Source organism: Microplitis demolitor, chromosome 4 (assembly GCF_026212275.2).
Source record: "Microplitis demolitor isolate Queensland-Clemson2020A chromosome 4, iyMicDemo2.1a, whole genome shotgun sequence".
NCBI classification, from domain to species: domain Eukaryota; kingdom Metazoa; phylum Arthropoda; class Insecta; order Hymenoptera; family Braconidae; genus Microplitis; species Microplitis demolitor.
This window is the reverse complement of record NC_068548.1, coordinates 13,415,787-13,436,600: the sequence shown is the minus strand read 5'-3', so window position 1 is coordinate 13,436,600 and position 20,814 is coordinate 13,415,787. Positions and strand designations below refer to the sequence as shown.

Here is a 20,814-nt window from a genome sequence, read left to right as displayed (position 1 = left end):
GGCTTCCTCCTGTTGTTATCTGTCGGGTTCCCAACAAGCTATTATCCACTGGTTCAGTCTCTGATAAATTTTTCACTTTCCGAGCCTTCAAACGCTCAGATTATTCAAGCCAAATCAAAGTTTAAAGCTGCTCCGTAAAATGATACTTATTTAGCAACATTCCCTGCCCAAGAAGAGTGAATTATGAATGGCCATCAATTCGCGATTTATAACATATATGTAGACTGATTAAAAAAAATCGACTAATTTTTTATTTCTTCATTATATCGAAAATATTGTTGAAAATGACGAAAAAAAATTCTATGAGAATTTGAGCTCTCAATATTAAAATTAACAACTCCCGCATGGCAATTTTCTATTTCCCGTTTAGATAACATGGAAAACTTCTTTTTTAAACTTTGGAATTTTATTATTTATCAGCGAATCAGTGTATCAGAAAAAACAATGATTATTTTTATTGAAAATTAAACGCTCTACAAATAATGTCTCTTATCATTTTTCGAAAAATTAAAATCTTCAAAAGTTATTGAAGGTCTAAGTTGGATTCACAGTAAATTTTAGTATTATTTGACTTTATTGACAGTACTATTAGATTTATCATAAAATGTCATAGAATCTTTTTTGTAGACAATTTTATTTCCTACAAATTATCTCAGCTAAAGTTTTTTGAAATTTCGCATTGTTTTTAAGTTATTTAAATTTTAATGTCAAGCGCTTGAAATCGATGAGAACACAATTATTTGTTAAAGCTTGACATTAAAATGGAAATGGGCATTGAAATGTATGTAGGCACATCTCGCTGTTTACAAGCTCCTTAAGCTCGTACATACTGAAATAAACTTGAAAATCATCTTACAAGTAGTCAAAATAGCTTCCTAACACTTCAAACTAACGGGGAGCATGAGTTACGTTATCGATCAACATCATGATTTTCCGCGGCTGGTCACTTACCCAAGCCGTAAACCTCAATTAACGATTGCGTAACAACATTCCCGCGAACAAAATATCCGCGACAAAAGATCCACAAGTCAAATTATCCTTAGACAAAATATCTGCGGAAATAATTTTCGATGAATAAAATATCTACGGACAGAATATGCTGCAAATAGGCATACCAAATATATAAAATCATCACATCAAAATTTTCGTAGTTAAAATCACAGTAAAAAAAAGCTATTAATAGTATATAACATTTCAAGGACAGAAAATTTGAAATTCCTGCACTGCGCGTTATGATGCCCAAGGTAAAGCCTCGAAAATAATTTTGTATGCCTTTGTTTTAGAAAAAAAATGTTTTTTACCATTTTTTTTCCAACAATATCTTTCAAACGAATTAACCCACTAAGAAGGTTAAAGTGACAATCGACGCGTTTTATTGAGTTCTAAAGCTGATCAAATTTTGAAATTCATCTATCTAGTTGTTTTTGAGAATTTTCGAAAATACTAAAAAACAAAAATTTTTTTTAATACTTTCGACAATGATTTCTCTTGAACGAATGAACCGATTTCGATGGTTGAGGTGGTATTCGACGCGGCTTATAAAGTTTTAGAGTTGATTAGATTTTGGAATCAATCCATCGAGCTCATTACAAGTTATTTAAAAAAAACATTTTTGAAAAAATTGTATTTTTGGAATATTTTGGGAAGCACTTTACCGATCAATTTCAAAATTTCACAGCTTTTAATGATTGACAAGCCGCGTCGAATGCCACATAGACGATCAAAATTGGTTCATCCGCTCAAAAGCTAGAGATATTTACATACTTACGTACGTACATACACTCGGACATCATCTTGAAATTAGTCAGAATAGCTTCCTGGAACCTCAAAACGTCAAGATATCTTAGAAATTTAATTTTCGAAAATTGGACCGAAACCAATAACTTTCCGAATCTTTGAAAATTTCCAATTTTCTTAGCGGCAAATTAAAAAAAATCTGCGTTAAAAGGGCACAATATTACTGCAAGCGTGTGCATTTACATCTTTTTGTATTTACAAACGCACAAAACCTGTGGAAAAATGGCACAATTACATTACAAGTCTGTATATTATTTTTCTAAATTTGATTACACTTCGCTAATTTCAGACAATTATCCAATTATCTTTTTGATTTTTTAAGATATTCCACATCTATAAGTATCTTATTTATAGATGCTTTGGCTTGCGATTATTTTGTTACGGCTATTTTGGCAGCGGGTATTGTGTCGGATGTTTTTATTCACAATTATTTTGTCCCGGGTCTTTTGGTTTCCGGGTACTTTTTCGTGGGTATTTTGGTTTCCGAGTATTTTTTCGTGGGTATTATGCCGTCGGGTCAAGTGTTACGCAGCCAAAAAAATTTTGTATTAATTAAACAGATGAATTTTTTTTTTATCCTCTGCAAAAAAAAAAAAAAAATACGTAGTTTGATATTTGATGAAAGTAAATTAATTATTCAAATTATTATATGAGCGTTTGCGGTCTGCACTTTTGAATTTTCCCAATACTTATTTTTTTTTCTTCTTTCAATTACATATGGGACATTCCACGCCAAATCGGACAGTTTCAAAAATTGATTTTTCGAGTTTCTCAATGTTTTAGTATTTTTTTTTAGTACCCCTCAGAAGAGGCTTCCTGGTAAATTTTGAGATGTTTTTGATCAATAGTTTAAAAAATATCGAATTTTCAAGAAAAACCGCTCTTTTTATGGTTTTTTGATCATAAATTTTGTAATAATAGTCGAAATTCAATGGTTTTTCTTTTCAAAATTTTCGTTTTCAGATGGTCTTTACAGCAAAAAATACAAAACTAACATACGAAATGTTTCTAATCGTGATTTTTGAATTATAAGTTTTCAACCGTGTTTTAAAAAAAGATGGATCCTTCGATTTTCTTGAAAATTTTCTATCTTAAACTTCTATCCATTCTGCAATTTTTAAGCCCGGTTCTGTAGTGGGCCTTCCATAATTACTATTTTATTTTCGATTTTTGAAAATTGAGCTGTATTCACTAGGGAATGCTCTAATGCATAAAACAATCGTTAATGGAAAATTTCCGAAAGAACGCGGAAATCATTACAAAATTTATGATCAAAAAACCATAAAAAGAGCAGTTTTTTTGAAAACTTGATATTTTTTATACCATTGATCAAAAACATGTCAAAATTTACCAGGAAGCCTCTTTTGAAGGGTACTAAACAATATCAAACAATTAAGAAAATCGGAAAAATCAATTTTTGAAACCGTCCAATTTGGCGTGGAATGCCCCTTATATTTTTGTAAAACTTATATCTACTTCTATAACAAAATTGTTTCACTTTCTAGCGGGATGATCATGAGATTCTAATTCTTGAAATATTTATTGAAAATAACTAATCACATGTGCCCCAATATGATTGCTTCACATATCGTCATGTATTGTTTTATATGTTCATAGATAGTTTGGTATGGCTATGTATAACTTGTAAAAATTGGCAAGATATGGCTACCTATGCCCATTTGTGACTGAATATATTTATGTGTCATAAAATATAACTACATTTAGCATGATACGTCTTTCTATTCAAACTTAAACTATACTACCATACAAATTTTTTTGATGGTAAAGTACCCGCTATCCTTCTTTACTTACCGAAAAAAATAGTCAAATTATGTGCCGGATTAATTTTTTTTTTTTTCACTAAACTTCATTTGAACCTGAATATCTATAGGTTAGGGAATATCAGGCAGTATGACGGAGAACCACCCCCGTTGTCTCAAATGGCAAATACGACGCTACTCTAAGTAATAACCAGGGCCTGAGTCCCAACTTCACTATAATTCGCTATTTTATTTTTCCAATTTGATGAGGTCGAATTTATCAATCTGCCACCTTTAGCTAAATTAGTGTAGGTTCCAATGGGCCTCTTTAAGGAACCAGAGTAAGCCAAAGAAGTAACAAAACGTATAAATCCGATTGCTAAGCCTGTACTAGTTTCCGCTGAGCTAAGCTACTTTTTTATTATGATTTGTGAATAATCTTCCTGATTAAAAGAAATGATTCAAAACGATTAGAAATAATACAAAACGATTTAATTTCAATACTATATAAATATATGTTTATCATTGAGTGAATCGTTTTGTTGAATCAGGGCTGTTACAAACATTTTCAATTTGATTTCTTTTTCAAAAGTAATTATTATTTCTATTATTTCAAATATACGCCAAATACAATTTCTTTTTCTTTAAAAGACATAGGGGTGGCACCAGTATAGTTCTACTAAAAAAAAGCAATTTTCAGGGATAAATTTCTTTTGACTGAGTAAGATTATTATTGAATGCTTAAAATGTCATTATTAGGTATATCATAATTGGATTTTCACATTTTTTATTGAATAACTTACAATGTTTTGGACAAGGTATCCTGTAAATTATACAATCTTTCCATTTTAATAATCCTCAATAATTGCTCCAAGATTCACTATAATCGATTAATAAGTTTTGGAAATTTCGACATCCGAAAATTAAAAACCCAACCACAATGTCCTAATGTTGTTGGTATTTTGTGAAATTATGCATTTAAACTCTCAAAGCAACGATACTAGCATTTTGATAAACATTTTTAAGATCCAAAAGCTTAAAGGTGATATTATGAACATGATATTAAATTAAAGCTCAACGATATTTAAAATTTCATGATTTGATTACCAAGATTAAACATTTTTCAATGATATCGATTTGAACATTTCCTTTGAGCTTGGAGAGTTCAAATATACTACTAACTTTTAACTCGACAATAGCAGGAAGCTTTAGGGCTGGCTTGTGAAGCAAACCATTTTCTATGTTTACCCATTTTGTTGATCCACCTTATCAGATACTAAGATTCAGATCAGTAACTAAGGATGCTCATGCTATTTCTGATTGGGCTCGAAAACATAGTTTAGTAATAAATGTAACTAAGACTATAGGGATGATCTTTGGCTCGAACAGGAAACTCAAACTATTAGATATGGCTATTCTCCCAACTGTTGTTGACGGTGTTACTTCACGCTCTGTACATTCAATAATATTCCTTGGATTGCTTATTAACAACGATATCTCATTCTCTCATGGAAAAATCATGTGTCTCACAATCAGGCAATCAGAAAAGTTAATTAAAATTTATATAGTCTGAAAATTCGAAAAAATATCTTCATTTCGGAAATTAGAAATTTATTGGTTTCAACAGCTATTCTTCTAATTCATTATTATTCTGTTGTAGTTATTCACTCTACCGTTAAAAATGATTTGAAATTACAGCGTGCTGTAAATAGTGCGATATGATTCATTTTTAATCTAAGGCGTGATGAACATATAACTCCTTATAGACATAAATTGAGATGGCTTTCGGTAAAATCCAGATGATTATACTGTATGGCTACATACTTATATAAATTGTTATTTATTGGTAAACCAAGTGATTCGAGAGAACTATTTACAGAAGATGAATCTAGACGGTCTGAAAGATTAGCAAGTTAAAATAACAACATTAATTTCTTCATACCAAATTTTCATACTTCTTATCTTGAAAATTAATATATCAATTCAGCGATTCGTCTCTGGTAAAAATTGTCACCGGAAATGTTGGATGTTACTTGCTTAGTAGCATTTAAAAAGAAAATATTTAATTATCTATTGTCACTTAATTTTCAGATTTTATAGTTCATAAAATGTTAATATTAAATTAATAGATGACTTTATAAGAATAGTAAAATTATTCTTAGTTAAATCTTTCATATTGTTAACCATTATTATTTATTAAAATTCTTATGTCACGTATCTTTGTATACATGTCCTCATCGTTACTATGTACCTACATTTGAAATTATTGTTTGTAATTATTTTTGCAAATATAGACTGTGCCTTGGCATATTAAATCAATAAATAATAATAATAATTTTTATACTTAATATTTTCTTTCCTATAATTTTAGATAGAACATCCAAAATTAATCCATTGAAATCAAATCGATGACATAATGGATAATAATACCACAACTAATTTATTACAATAATTATCAATATTTCACGATTCGGAATCATTTTTAATATTAGGTGTACAAAAAAGTTCTACCCGTTTTTCAAAGATGGAGTTATCTAACAGCTATTTATAGGTTAGCTATGAATACGTATATGTACATGCACAGCTGTTTGTACTCTTTAAATTCATCAAACTTTTAATATATTAATCTTCGATATATATATTTTTTTATTAAGTTAAAAATGGAAGTAAGTAATGAGCATATACGCCATTGTCTTTTATATGAATTTCATCAAGGAAAAAGTGCTGCTGAAGCTCAAAGAATAATCTGTGCAACTTATGGTGACAGTGTGATTGATGACAGTACTTGTCGAAGATGGTTTCGGAAATTCACAAACGGAGATTTTAATTTAAATGATAAACCACGCTCTGGAAGACCTTCAACAATCAGTGACAAGAAATTGGAAGAATTACTGAATCAAGATTCTGCACAAACACAACAAGAACTTGCGAAAAAGTTAAACGTTACTCAACAAGCTATTTCTGAAAGATTACATGCTTTAGGTAAGATTCAAAAAGAAGGAAAATTGGTACCTCATGAATTAACTCCAGAACAACGAGAGAGACGAGTTGACACCTGCCTGTCGTTGCTTTCACGACATAAAAAAAAAAAGTTTTTTGTGGAAACTTGTAACAGGGGACGAAAAGTGGGTTTACTATGAGAATCCTAAACGTCGAAAACATTGGGTAGACCCAGGACAACCAACGACATCAACACCGAAACGTAATGTTTTTGGGAAAAAAATATTGCTTTGTATTTGGTGGGATGAGTGGGGCGTGCTATATTATGAGTTACTCAAACCAAGAGAAACCGTTACTGGAGAACGCTACAGCTGTCAATTAAAAAAATTAGCAGATGAAATCAACAGTAAAAGACGATTTGCGGGACAAAAACCTCGACCAGTGATACTGCAGCATGATAACGCCAGGCCTCATAGAAGTTCAATCGTCCACCACACTATAAATGATTTACAGTGGGAAGTTTTACCGCACCCGGCGTATTCACCAGACCTTGCACCGTGTGATTTTCACCTATTCCGTTCATTGCAAAATTACTTGGCTGACAAACACTTACAAAATGAAAACGAAATGCAAAAAACAATAGATGATTTCATTTCGACAAAAGATCAAGCCTTTTATCGCCGTGGGATCCATCAGTTGCCTGAGCGTTGGCAAAGGGTAGTAGATGCTGATGGTGGTTATTTTGATTAAAATTTGTATTTTATTTAAAATTTTTAAATATATTTTTTTTTGACAAAAAACGGGTAGAACTTTTTTGTACACCTAATAATTTATAATCATACAATTCCGACTGTGAATATTGAATACTCTTGATTGTGATTACGTCACCCCAACCTTTTTAAAAGGAACATTTTAGAAAAAATATATACAATTATTTTAGCATACGAAAATGGGATGAGATCTATTTATGTACCATAACTGAAAATTTAAATGGAAAGACCTTCTTAAAAAACAAAGTTTTCAATCATTGAAGTTATCAAAGAGACATCTTTACTTGTGGAAAAATATTCAAAACGGTATTTTGAGGAAAGTAAAAATGATTACATACTTCAATTAAAAAAACAAATCAAATTATATTGCTCTCCAAAGAATTCTTCAATATTATTTCTTACAAATACACAGAAAATAAAAAAATATGATTATCTTATATATAACATTTTTTTTTTCTTAAGGTTACAGGTATTCGAAATTAAAAACTCTATTTCTTTAACAATATTTGAAACTCAAGTTTGAATAAAAGGAAAAATCAGAAGAAAAAAGTTAACTATGGAGACTACTTTAATTGAGTATAAAAATTAAACATGATATAACAAAATACGACTTTTTTTTTAATTTTAAAATAAAACTACTTCAACTTATAAGTTTTAAAGACCTCATAAATTTTGTCAGTGTAAACTATTATGTTAATTAAATAACAAAGATTGTAAAAAAATAAACAATTACTGTCTGTTTTTTGATGTCTGTAACAACGTTAGAATTTACTGATTTAAGCTTCAGTGTATGGGTATTAATCAAGATGGACTATAATTTAAGTGTGCTTTATTCAAAGTCCGCATCGATGTTAAATTTATAAATAGAGGCTGATTTGGATAATACTTACGTGATGGAATCTTCTTAAATACAGTTTTCGCCATAAAATCTTGAAAGCGTTGTGCGTAAAATCCTGGACGATGTACTGACACAGTATCCTAATTGGAAAGTAATAAATTGTTAAGCACGTACATAAAATTAGTATCCGAGAAGCGAAAAGTTACAGCATAAGCTAAAACCGTACAGTATATGTCACAAGTATGAGTGTGAGCTAAACCTTAAGTCAAATTTACGTATGAATGATGTAAAAACTATTTTTTTATCATTGCAGTTGTTGAACCAGCGAGTTACATCCTTGACTCTAAAAAAAGCGATAATAAGGTAGTTGTCCTGCTACGATATTGTCAAAAAGTTATGAGCCATAAGCACGGTAAGATTAGGTTAGGTGGTAATTAAAACAAGATATTGCTTTCGTTTGATACAGTACCCGTGGAAAGTTTACCTACACACTACTCATATATACGTATACACAATTACTGTTGAACATTTTTTTAAATTATCATTTGTCAACGTCACATATGATCTACCAGTTGCTGTATAGTGTACTGAGTATCTATTTAAATTTACCGCTCAAATAGTACGATGCATGCTCACCTACAGCGTTGTCAGGTTGTTTCTTCAATATTCACCGACATGTATATTTTTTCATTTAATGTTAAACATTGCGTTGCTATATCTTAACAATGAGATGGTAAATACTTTTTTTTTAAATTCAGGACAAATTCATTACTTCTCTGTTAGTTTTCCAAAAGTTTCTGACTGTTAGTTTTTTTTATTAGAACCACGAACGCGACTTAAAACGCATACTCCTCATTGCTCGCAATGTTAATGATCCAAACTTCGATTCTAAATATCTCGAATTAGAGATGGTCAATTAACTTTAAATTTCAATGGTAATTATATCTTAATACTCTGACTAAGTATAAAAAATTTTAAAACTTTCTGAAACTATACCCATCACCCGACAACTACCTTCAAGAAAATAGGGACTATTATAAAAGATGTGTCGGTTTAACGTTGTGTAACTCGTATGGTGAGCACCAGACTGCTGTATTAAACTAAGCAGTAGAGATAAATTTGGATGTTATCGAAGTTAATTAATTACTAAAGTTAGTATTCAGTAATTAATCACGTATTCAATAGTACAAGATAGCACATCTTAGTCTCTAAATGGCTTTGCTTTTAAAATATTTTTTTTCAGGTTTACTATGTCTTCATTTTTAAAGTCAAAGATAAATTGTATATACGTTTTCTTATCAAACGCGTACACATGTAACTAAAATTTAATCTTGAGCGAACGCTGTAACTACACTTCTCGGCTGTCACCTACTTCATGTAACTATTATGAATATTACAATTTTTAATTTGTAAAACTTGTCTAGAGAGTACGATTTCAGAACTTAAACGGGGAAATTTAAGTTCTTTTACAGAAGTACAAATAACCAGGACTATACGTTTTTTTAAATGATCATTAATGTCAGTATTTTTAAGAATATTGAAAACGATTGTTTGAAAATTTCAAATGGCAACAATATTATAACATCAGATGTAAGGAAGCGTCAAAAATAGGTCTACAAGATAACTCAAAGAGTATTGGAAACCTCAGAAAGGGCGTGGCTTCGATATTAGTCATCTGGTGGCCAAAAAATAAACTACTCAAAATAGGCTGCTTTGAATGTTTACTATATCAAATTAACTGGCTTATTTATGTTTTCATGATTTATTTAAATCATTATAAATGTTAAAGATTATTACAGTAAATAATGCGTGTTTCAATTCAAGACATTTATCAATTTGTTAGTGGAACACCTCAAAGTAAAAATTTTACCGGTGATAAGAATATAATAGATCGCAGACACTTGTTGAACTTTGGTAAGGTTAGTAAAGATGTTAATTGTTTAAAAAATTATTACTATTTGTCTTTAATCATCAAGCATTCGATATGATCTGGATAAAATAAATGGTAAAGTTCTCAAAGGTAGGAGACTCATGAATTTTTTTTTGTCAAGCAGGTTTGATGGTTCATATAAACACGTGGTAGCAAAACTGTTTTATTTATGCCAGCAAACAAAACGGTCGAATTTTTCTTCTTGATCCAATTTACATTTCAAAATAACCACATTTTCAAATTTTCGAGGAACATGAAAAAATGAACACTGTAATTTTTAGAAGCACGACATTTACAACCATACAAACAATATATGTTATTTTTACTTGTTTTTTATGGGAATTTCATTTTTATAAATTGGATTTTTTTAACTTCTCACTAAGAAAATTGAAAATTTTCCAAAATTCGGGAAGTTATAGGTTTCGGTCCGACTTTCAAAAACCGAATTTCTATCAGATTTCGACGTTTTGAGGTTCTAGGAAGCTATCCTGACTAATTTCACGATGCCCGAGTGTATGTACATGTGTACGTACGGATATATGTAAATATCTATAACTCTTGAACGAATGAACCGATTTTGATCGTTAAGGTGTCATTCGATGCGCCTTATTAATATCTAGAAGCCGTAAGAAATTGGGCTTAATCGTTAAAGTGCGTTCGAAGATATTCCAAAAATAATATTTTTTCAAAAATGTTTTTTTAGATAATGCTTAAGGAGCTCGAAAACAGCGGAAAGTTTTAGGGCTGGCCCGTAGGGTCAACTAATAGACCGATTTTTTTTTTTTTTTACAATTAGACGTCAATAATTTTTTAATTAATAAAAACACAATAATTTTAGAGCAAATATAGTATTTATTATTTATGTCAGTTAATAGACGTATAGACACATGTAAACGATGATGATTTAGCCTACTTTGAGTAATTATAGTTTTAGCCAGTAGTTGGCGTATGAGAATTCTAAGGTTCCCAATTGGAAATTCAACATTAATGGAGTGTTACACACCAACCTAATTTATTGTGAAGAATATAAGAAGAAAAATTCACGGAAATTCTCCTTCAGGGTGGCCACAAAGAAATGATTTTAAAATTCCCTGATGTTTCCTAGTTTTCCAGTAAAGTTTTGCGCGTTTTTTCCTGATTCAGAAATTTTATTCGCATCGTTGATTTATTTAAAATTTGGAGTATATTTCCATTGTCAATAATGAAATTTGATGATTAAGTTATGCGAGAAACCAAAAAAATGTCAATAAAATAAATTAACATGGCTTACTTTTGATTATAAGATGTTAAAAGTATGTTAGTTAAAACATTTCATACGAAATTTTATGATTCAAATAATTTCAAAATACACTAGTCACAAAAATTAAGGGATGTTGAAAAAATTCCAAATTTCTAAGTAATTTCCGACGGGCTGTAACTCAAAGGAAAATGGTCGTACAGCAAAAATAAACAAGATAAATTGTAGCTTCAAGTGTCTAGTTTTCTGATTCGGTCTTGAAAATTTTTTATTATGCACGGTTCCAGAGGAATCAAATATCAATTATAATTATCGAAAAAAAAATTATTGAAGCCTTAAGACCGTTTTTAAGACGAGCAAAAATTTGGGAAATTTTTTTTTCGATGATTTACTCAAGATCACTCCAGGATTGTGCATAATAATAAAATTTCAAAACCAGATCAGAAAACTAGACATTGAAAGCTACAATTCGCCTTCTTTGTTTTAGTTGTACGACCATTTCCCTTTGAGTTACAGCCTGTAAAAATCACCAAAAGATTTGTAATTTTTTAAATTGCATGAAATTTCCTGATAATTCCTGACATCATAAGTTTTCCTGATTTGCGAACACCCTGTCCTTATATTTCAAAGATCACTAAATAATGTCTGGAATATATTTCATAATTAAAAAAAAAAAAAAAAGAATTGGTCACAACCTAGGAAATTAATGTTTGGATGGGGCTTTGTAGAATTGTAGTATCTCTAAAGAGTCATCGACTGTGCACGGAAAGAAATTTTTCGCCGATACCACTGTACTGTATGGGTGTTACGACCATACTGTATGGTAGCAAGGATTTTTTCATTTGTTTAAAAATTGTAAGTATAGATGATTCGATCATACGGGAATGGTAACATTCACAATAGTCATAGTCAGTATAAGCGTCAGGCCTATACTGCTTGGTGGTATTCACAATGCTTCTGGAAAATAACCCTTTTTAATATTGTGAAATTACGTTTGCTAATATTGAAGTAGTACCAAAGTTTATTTAAGTAAAGAAAATAGGTTATGTTTGGATACAGTTTTAAATATATTGTATATATATATATTATAAGATTGAACCCAATATTTATAAGTTGAGAAATATATAAGAACAAAATCTTAATGATAAATCTACGTTATTATTAATATCAATTATATTTAGTATAAAGTATATAATTTTTTTACTGTCAATTAAAAACGATTCATACCAATTAAAAATTCTCGATGGGATTCAGTAGATATTAATATATTATGAAAATCTTCTGAAATACATTGATTACTTTAAATAATAAATATATATTTTTTAGAAACGTTAATTTTTAAATTATGAGAGATTAGTTTTTGTAAAATTTTAAAGGTGAATTAGAAATTAAACTATAATTTCTTTTTCAAATTTCTTCGTTTATGATTTCTTTTTTAAATTTATTAGTGTATAGCATTATCGATAATAACAAAGATTATAAAAAAAGCCATTCGGTAGCCGAGATGGAAGGTAGATTTTTCAATTAATCGATATAAAAAGTTAGTTTTATACATACATATCTTGTGATATATGTTAGTGTATAGTCATGGCATGAAATTAATCTCATTTTCTAAGAGTGAGGGTAAAAAAGGACAACAATTATTTTCGATAGAGAACTTCAGACAGTTGATTTGACATAACATTATATAGGTAATGTACCAAACTAACCTTCACATAAATAAAGTATTGAAAATTTAATTAGTATGAGATCATAATTGTAATCGCTGTTACAATGGCAAGACCAGTTATAATTATAGGATGTACAGGTACGATTCGAACATCATAAATAACAAGAAAAATACTTTTAAGAACGGTTTTCAGATAATTTTGTCCCAGCTTTTCTCTGAAATAAAAGCTCTAAACGCAAAATAAAGATACAGACCCGATGCTTTACTCTATGAACTAGCGAAGTTCACTTGAATTTTTTGATAACTTCCATTTGTTTACGAGAAAAGCTTGGACAAAGTTCCTATTTAATGTACAAGTGCAACAGAGATAGTACCGTTTATCCAGTTGAGTGCGAATAGAGAAACAAATGAAAACGCGTCTTAAAATATAAAATAGCTGTAAAATTTACAGGTTATTTTGTTCACAATAAAATACACGTGACAAAATTGTTTTGTAATGGGAAATGCATAAGTTATGTCGTATGACAACCATACTTCCAACATTTTTTGATTCTATTAAAATTTTCAAGGCTATCAAATTATTGGAAGAAATAGTCAAAATATAAAGCTTAAGGTCATAAATTAAATATTATTAAATGAGCTTTCAGATACTTTTTACGGAAATTTCTATGAATGTTGGCTTTTAGGTTATATAAGCTTTAACAGTGATTAAAAACTCATTTTTACGAAAAATCATAAAAATTCCAAACAGCCATAATTTCAAAACTACTTGAATGATTCAGCCCGTCTTTGAACTTGATCAAGGTAATCGCCTATAGAATAAGTGTGAAAAATTTCATTAAGATCCGATAAGAACTGTGGGCGCTATCGTAATGACAAGACCAGTGATAATCATCAGGATTGGAGGTACATTTAATACATCATAAATAATAAAAGAAATATTTTTAAAATATAAAATAGCAGTGAAATTTACAGGTTATTTTGTGCACAATAAAATACAACTGACGAAACTGGATGTTAATGGGACAAGCATAAGTTATGTGGAATGAAAACCATATTTTCAACATTTTTTGATTCCATTAAAATTTTCAAGGCTATAAAATTATTGGAAGAAATACATATAAAGTTTAAGGTCATAAATTGAAGCTTATTAGTCAAGCTTTAAAATACTTTTTACAGAATTTATCTATAAGTTTTAATTTTAAAGTTATATATATACATATATATATTAGAGTGCTTCGTTTCTAGCGAAAGTATTTTTTTTGTTGTTCATCAAGCAAAATATTGTTTTTTATGCTAAAACAAAAATTCCTGCCAAATTTGAGCTTTTAATTCTAATCCTAAGTACTTTCCGTTTGATTTCAAAGATTTCCTATTTAAAATACACGTAAATTAAATTACTTTTTTGTTAACTTTCTAATACTCAGCTGCGTTTCATGATATCGACGCGGTTTTGGTCGTAAATTTGAAGGCATTTGGTGTTTTTCAAAAGTGCCCATAGTAACTTAGCTGTAATTTCAGCTGTTTCACTGATGTCCGCTGAGGAAGTCATTTTTCCTATGAAATTGACCTTTCTTGGCTTGCAGAACGTAAACCAATGAAAGTACACTAAAAAAGCTAATGGGAATTTCATAGGAAATTTTATTCCCTTCAAAAAAAGTCCTATGAGTGAAGTCACTAAAGTCCATAGTTTTCGTGTTATAGGAATTAATAATTTAAAAGATAAAATAGGAATTGTAATTTTTTTTTAATATTAATTTAATAGCGTGTCAAGTGCATTTTTTTAATAATTTTACCAAAAAGCCAGATCATTTTGATGGTGTAAAAGACTGCAGGCATACTAAAAATCTTTCTTAAAATAGAGTGAGATCGCAATCGGGAAAGAATGAATATGAGAAAGAGCAACATCTCGTCAAACCACGTGACGTCCTAAGCTAATGACAGCGCAGCATGTATGTTCTCTTTCATATTCATTCTTTCCCGACGCGATCTCACTCTATTTTAAGGAAGATTTTTAGCATGCCTGGCAGTTTTTTACACCATCAAAATAATCTAGTTTTTTGGTAGGATTATTAAAAACATGTACTTAACACGCTATTAAATTTCCAGCGCGGATCAAAAATTATTTTTTTGATTTATCTTTTTAAAAAAGAGTACAAGGAAGGAGATGGCATGATGTGCTCATCGTGACAGAGTGTTACAGGCTATTTTTTAGGATTTCATTGGTTTTTAAGACAGTAAAACCGAGTGTTTATCTTCTGACAAAGAATTAGAAATAAAAATTATAGTTTCGGCAAATAAATGCGCTAAATTGAGGCAAGTTATATTTTTAATATTCCATCAATATTCACCGGAGAGAATACTAACCTACAAATAGCATGGTAACAACACAAACAAGAGGCGCAGACACAACGAGCTTCTTGAATGCGGTAAATTCAAATCATAACAGCCAAGAGGTGAGTGACAACACATATAGAGGTCAAACGAGCCACACAAAAAGAGGCAGAAAATCCAAAGCAGAAAAAGATATAAGAGCAAGTAACACGCAAAGGATTAATCAATTCCTCAACAATCCTATGCACCCATGGGAAAAGCAGTTCCCGAGTAATGAGATGGAGACACTGAAAGTGGACAGCCTCAACGATAGTGTTCCGAATTTTCTGGATGACAGCCTGAATAATTCCACAGAGTGCAATGAGCCTCCGTACGTATCAACACCTAGACCAAGCGGACTGAACAGCTTGGGCAGATTTAGGGAGTACGCCGATAAAAGGAAGATTGCAAGGCATTAAGATAAAAAATAATGAGGCGCTAGATAGGACAATTATTCCGGTGAAAAGAAGGTGTCACAGTGCAGGCAGATGCATTGAATGTACGAAAAAAGAGAAGCAGCTACAATTTATTCAAAAAGAGCAGGAGGAGCTAAAGCGAAGAACAGAAGAACAACTCAAGGCAATGATGCAAGAAATAAATAAATTGAAAGTGCAAATGAGTGAGCTAAGAAAGAAGAATAAAGAAGCAAATTTAGGCCCCACAATGACCCCCCTCGACCATCTGCGAAGAGTACCTCCAACTAGTCAGCGGACACAATATAAAAATACAAGAATAAGTCCTGATCCGGAACAAGTGTTACAGAGTGGTGAAGTACAAAAAAGAAGAAATAAAAAACTCCAACGAGGCAATACTGATAACGGAAAAGATGCCCAAAAGAGCAACGATGATAGAAGCAGAAAACGTAAACCTGAGTCTATGGTAGAAACACCAGATGCCATGACGTTCGAAGAATTCAAGAGAGAAGTGGACGAAAGACGTCGAATAAAAAACAGTATTGTCATCAAAGGAGATTTTAACCCTGACTGGAAGGACAGCAACAACATGTCCCACTGGTTGAATGCAGAGTTTGGCATCAATAAAGAAAGTACAAAAATAAAGAAGGTTGTAACAAGTCAAAAGTCATTGCTAACGACGCTAGAGTCAATCAACCCGAAGAAAGTCATAATAGCGCAGAAAAGCAAGCTGAAAGGGTCGAACTTATGGATAAATGATGACTATACTAGAAGAGAAGCTCATGTGCAAGCATGGATTAGACAGGAAGTGGACAAAGAGTTCTCGCAAGGAAGAGTAGCAAAAACCAACTACATGAGAATGTGGGCAAAAGGCACCTGGTGGAGATGAGAAGATCTAAAGGGTGACTTAATGCAACAGCCATTTCGGAACCATGGAGAGCAGTAAATAAGGAATCAAAATCATACTATGGAATATCGCAGGAATTAAAAACGCTAAGTATGCAGAGAACTTTCGAGAACTTGCTGACTTGATTATCTTACAAGAGACATGGGTAACCAAGGAAGCGTAAACCAAGGCTGTAAAATCATTAAATAGTAAGTATCACTGGTAGTGCAAGGCGGCAGTAAAGCGAAAGAATACTAGAGGCAGAGCTAGCGGTGGACAGATTCTTGGCATCAAGAGCAGTATGTCCAAAAACTGGAGCGTCAAAGAGTGGAAGCTAGGACTGCTGGCCACGTCTGATAAGTATCACATAATAACAATGTACAACAACGTTGGACTTAAAGTAGCACACAAAGACATTGAAGAGCAGTTATTTGAAGCTGTGAAATCTGGCAAGATTACATATGTGATCGGAGACATCAATACGAGAGTCGGCGAAGAAACTGGCTATAGCGACAGTGAATGGGAAGACCATGTAGGCGAGATAAGGAGATCACAAGAAAAAACTATTAATACTGAAGGTCAGAAGCTGAAGTGTGTGCTTCAGTACTCGATCTGGTAGTATGCTTTGGACCAGATGCACTAAAAAAAGTAAGCAGTCTGCAAATCCAAACCAGAGTCAGACCATCTACCAGTAACAATGACACTAAAAGAAGACATACTGGACGCCCAGGACCAGGATCAGGCAAAAAAGCAATGTGAATCCGGTAAGGAAAAGCTAAAGTGTCGCGCAGAGAAGCAAGAAAAGTATATACATAAGAGAAGGATGGGAGTGGTTTGATTTGGAAGAAAGCTCAGCACACTGGCTACAGCTAAAGGCGCTATTGATGAACGCTGCGCGAAACTGCGGCATGTACCAGAAGAGAAAGATGGCCAAGACACGAAGCACAGACCCCTGGTACAATGAAGCATGCAGAACTGCCAAGAAACAAACATGGGTGAACCTCAAAAAGTTCCTGAAAAATAAATGCGAGGAAAACAAACAGCTATTGAAAACAGCAAAAAAAACTGAAAGAAACCTGCAATGAAGCAGAGAGAAAATGGAGGGAAGCCCTATGGAAGGAGCTTGATAAAACGCGAGATATGTTCCAGTAGTGAAAAAAAGTCAACTACTTCCACGGACTTAAAAGAAGTACTCCTAGTGAAAATATCAAAGCGAAGCAGCGGAAAAAACATTTCGAGATGATTTTAAACAGCAAAAACTCATTGCAAGACACGCATAAACATAGAAGAAGCAATATAGAAGAAAGCGCTGAACCTGCTGAGAAAATAAGAGATGAGGACCTAGACACTGAGTTAACGAAGACAGAGCTGGATGAAGCACTCAGCAAAATGAGGAATGGAAAAGCAGCTGGCGAAGACGGAATATCAATAGAGTTTATAAAAGCAATTCCAGCAGGAAACTGGATGAGCTACTGAACTTACTGAAGATCATCTGGAAATACTGTAAACTACCTGAAAAATGGAACACAGCAATAATAGTGCCGATCTTCAAGGCTGGAGACCCTGACACCCCAACCAATTATCGCGGAATACCATTGCTAACTGCAGGATATAAAATCTTGACCAACATGATGGCCAGGCAGATGAACAGATGGATAGAAAAGAACAAGATATTGAAAGAGAATCAAGCTGGATACCGTAGAAAAAAGGTACCAGGGACCACATCTTCGTGATTAATACGCTTTCACAACATAAGCTGAGACAGCCAGGGGGCAAACTCTTCTACTGCTTTGTGGACTACAAGTGTACTTTCGATAGTGTAAGCAGAGAAAAACTCCTCAGCAAACTGAACAAAATTGGCATCAATGGAAGGATGTTCGAGATGATCAAGGCAATATATAGCAGAACAGTGAACCAAATAGACACTAAGATCTTTGAATCGTATGAAGGAGTGCGACAAGGCTGTGCACTGAGTGCAACCCTGTTTAATATATTTACGGATGACGTGGATGAAATTTGGAGTACAAAGGACATTGGTGGTGCGGTGATGGGTGGTAGGAAATACTACGTGATAAAGTATGCAGATCATATGTGCCTAGTTGCAGAAACTGCTAAAGGGTTGAAACAAATGCTGAAAGAGCTGGAAAAATATACTGATGGTAACGACCTGGTGGTAAATGCTTCAAAAACAAAGATCATGATAGTAAAAGCTGGCTGCAGAGAGGTTGAGGAACAAGTATGGAGCTTCAGGGGAGAAAAACTGAAAGTGACCTCAGAATTTAAATACCTAGGATACTGGTGTACAGCCTCAGGTTCTTTCAAGAAGCACACTAAATGGTTAGTAAGCAAGACCCAACAAGCAATAAACGCGACTTGGGGACTTATCAAAAGAGCGGGAAGAGCTACGCTTAGAGAGAAACTACACCTGTACAACACACTAGCCAATTCAGGGGCACTCTATGGAGTTGAAGTGTGGGGTTGGGCCTTCAATGAAGACTACCACAGGTTGTATGCAAGAGCGCACAAAATGGTGTTTGGTGTCGCTAAAAATACTCCAGAGTATATCTGGAGGTTGGAAGCTGGGATAGAGAGCAGCCTGTACATGACGCGGAAGAGAGCCAGCAGATACTTGGTGAACACTTTAAGAATGGAGGATACCAGATGGTCTGTTATGTCTGAGAGAAGAAGTAAGAAATATAATGAATGGCAAACCGTCCAAGTGGGGTAAAGCAGTAGTACAAACGCTGGAATTGATGAAATGTGAAGACATATTGGAGCTCATCTGGAGACGACACGATACAGACGAGGTGCAGCAAAGGCTAGATGACGGTTTTGAAGTGCTACGAGTCCTAGAAGAGATGAAGACTAGATAAATGGTGCATAAATCAACTCACTGCCCACTCTACAAGTTCACACAGACCTCAGAAGGTTGTGAGGATTATTGGAAGGACGAATCTGGTAAAAGTTGGGCGAAAGAACTGTGAGCCAGGCTAAGATGTGGCAATATTGATCGTTGTGACAAAAAAGGAGTCAAGGACTGGAGCTGTTGTATCTGCAATAGTCAGCAGGAAACACTTTCTCATCTTTTAACTTGTAGAGAAGCCAGAAACTTATGTAGTGAAAAAACAGCGCAAGTAATCCAGACACTAACAGAGAATAAATATGAGGCGGATTTAGACTTCCTAATTAAAGAAATTTTAAGAGGTCCGCCAGTTCGAGAAGTGTGCAGCCTGATCGCAACAATCGAGAGAGCCGGAAAAAGAGAAGAGTAAAAAGACACAGTGCAATTAATACTAAATTAAAATATAAAATATAAGTTTATGTTTATATGAGTGTAGCTTCTAAAGTTACTTTCATGTTTTTATTATGTTATTATTATGAATGTAAAATCGTTCCCTAGTCATATATAAGGATTGAAGTAAATAGTTAAACTAAGTCATGTATAACAAAGTAAGAAAAAGGGAATTTTGGGATAGGAATGTAAAATAGTGAAAAACTGTACAGCTTGGACTAATTAATAAATAAATAATAAATAAATATATTTTTAAAAAATACGATTGGGGTGGTCTGGTTCCGTGTCACCCCATTTAAATGATCTGTACTTGATAAGTTATGTTTATTATCGACAATGAACTGCAATTTAATTTATTTCATGCTGGGTCAATTATGTTTTTCAACATAAATATTTTACCTGACTTGTATGCTGCGCAGTATCTGTCCCACCTGTGAATACTAGCAAGACTAACCATTCCCTATATCATTATCATAAACAATACTTTTGAGCTACATAGCTAGTTGAATGAAATCTGTTATCTTTATGTGTCGCAAACTCTTGGGCTACGAGGGCAGACATCACCCGCAGTCTGATATCGTATTTTATCCTGAGTCACACACTATATTTTTCATGATTACCTGCATCGGAACTTCAAGATTGAGTGTCAGCAGCCAGTAAAAAAAAAGTTAATTTCAAGCTGATGATGCGGAGAAATTTCAAAGAATGAGAAATATGCGATTTAGGGTCACATAGTCAAATAGTAAATAAGACAAAAATATTATTTTCACTCATTTTCTATTAATTTTATTTGGTTAATTAATACAGTCACTTAAAAAATGAAATGAGTAAACTGAAGTGACAAGTAAACAAATGAGAGTAATAAGTCTGCAGATGAACATTGAATATAACTAACACCGGGCAGAAACA

The 20,814-nt window shown here is 32.5% G+C and overlaps 1 protein-coding gene across 4 annotated transcripts in view; it reads right to left on the bottom strand.

The window, feature by feature from the left end:
- The window catches only part of LOC103579907 (phosphatidylinositol 4-phosphate 5-kinase type-1 alpha), a 228,798-nt gene that overhangs the window by 178,379 nt on the left and 29,605 nt on the right, over nucleotides 1-20,814 (bottom strand). For all 4 annotated transcript variants that reach the window (XM_053738618.1, XM_053738619.1, XM_053738620.1 and 1 more), the window contains exon 10: nucleotides 8,158-8,245. In XM_053738618.1, coding sequence (XP_053594593.1) covers nucleotides 8,158-8,245 — 88 coding nt within the window. The remainder of the gene's footprint in view (nucleotides 1-8,157; nucleotides 8,246-20,814) is intronic.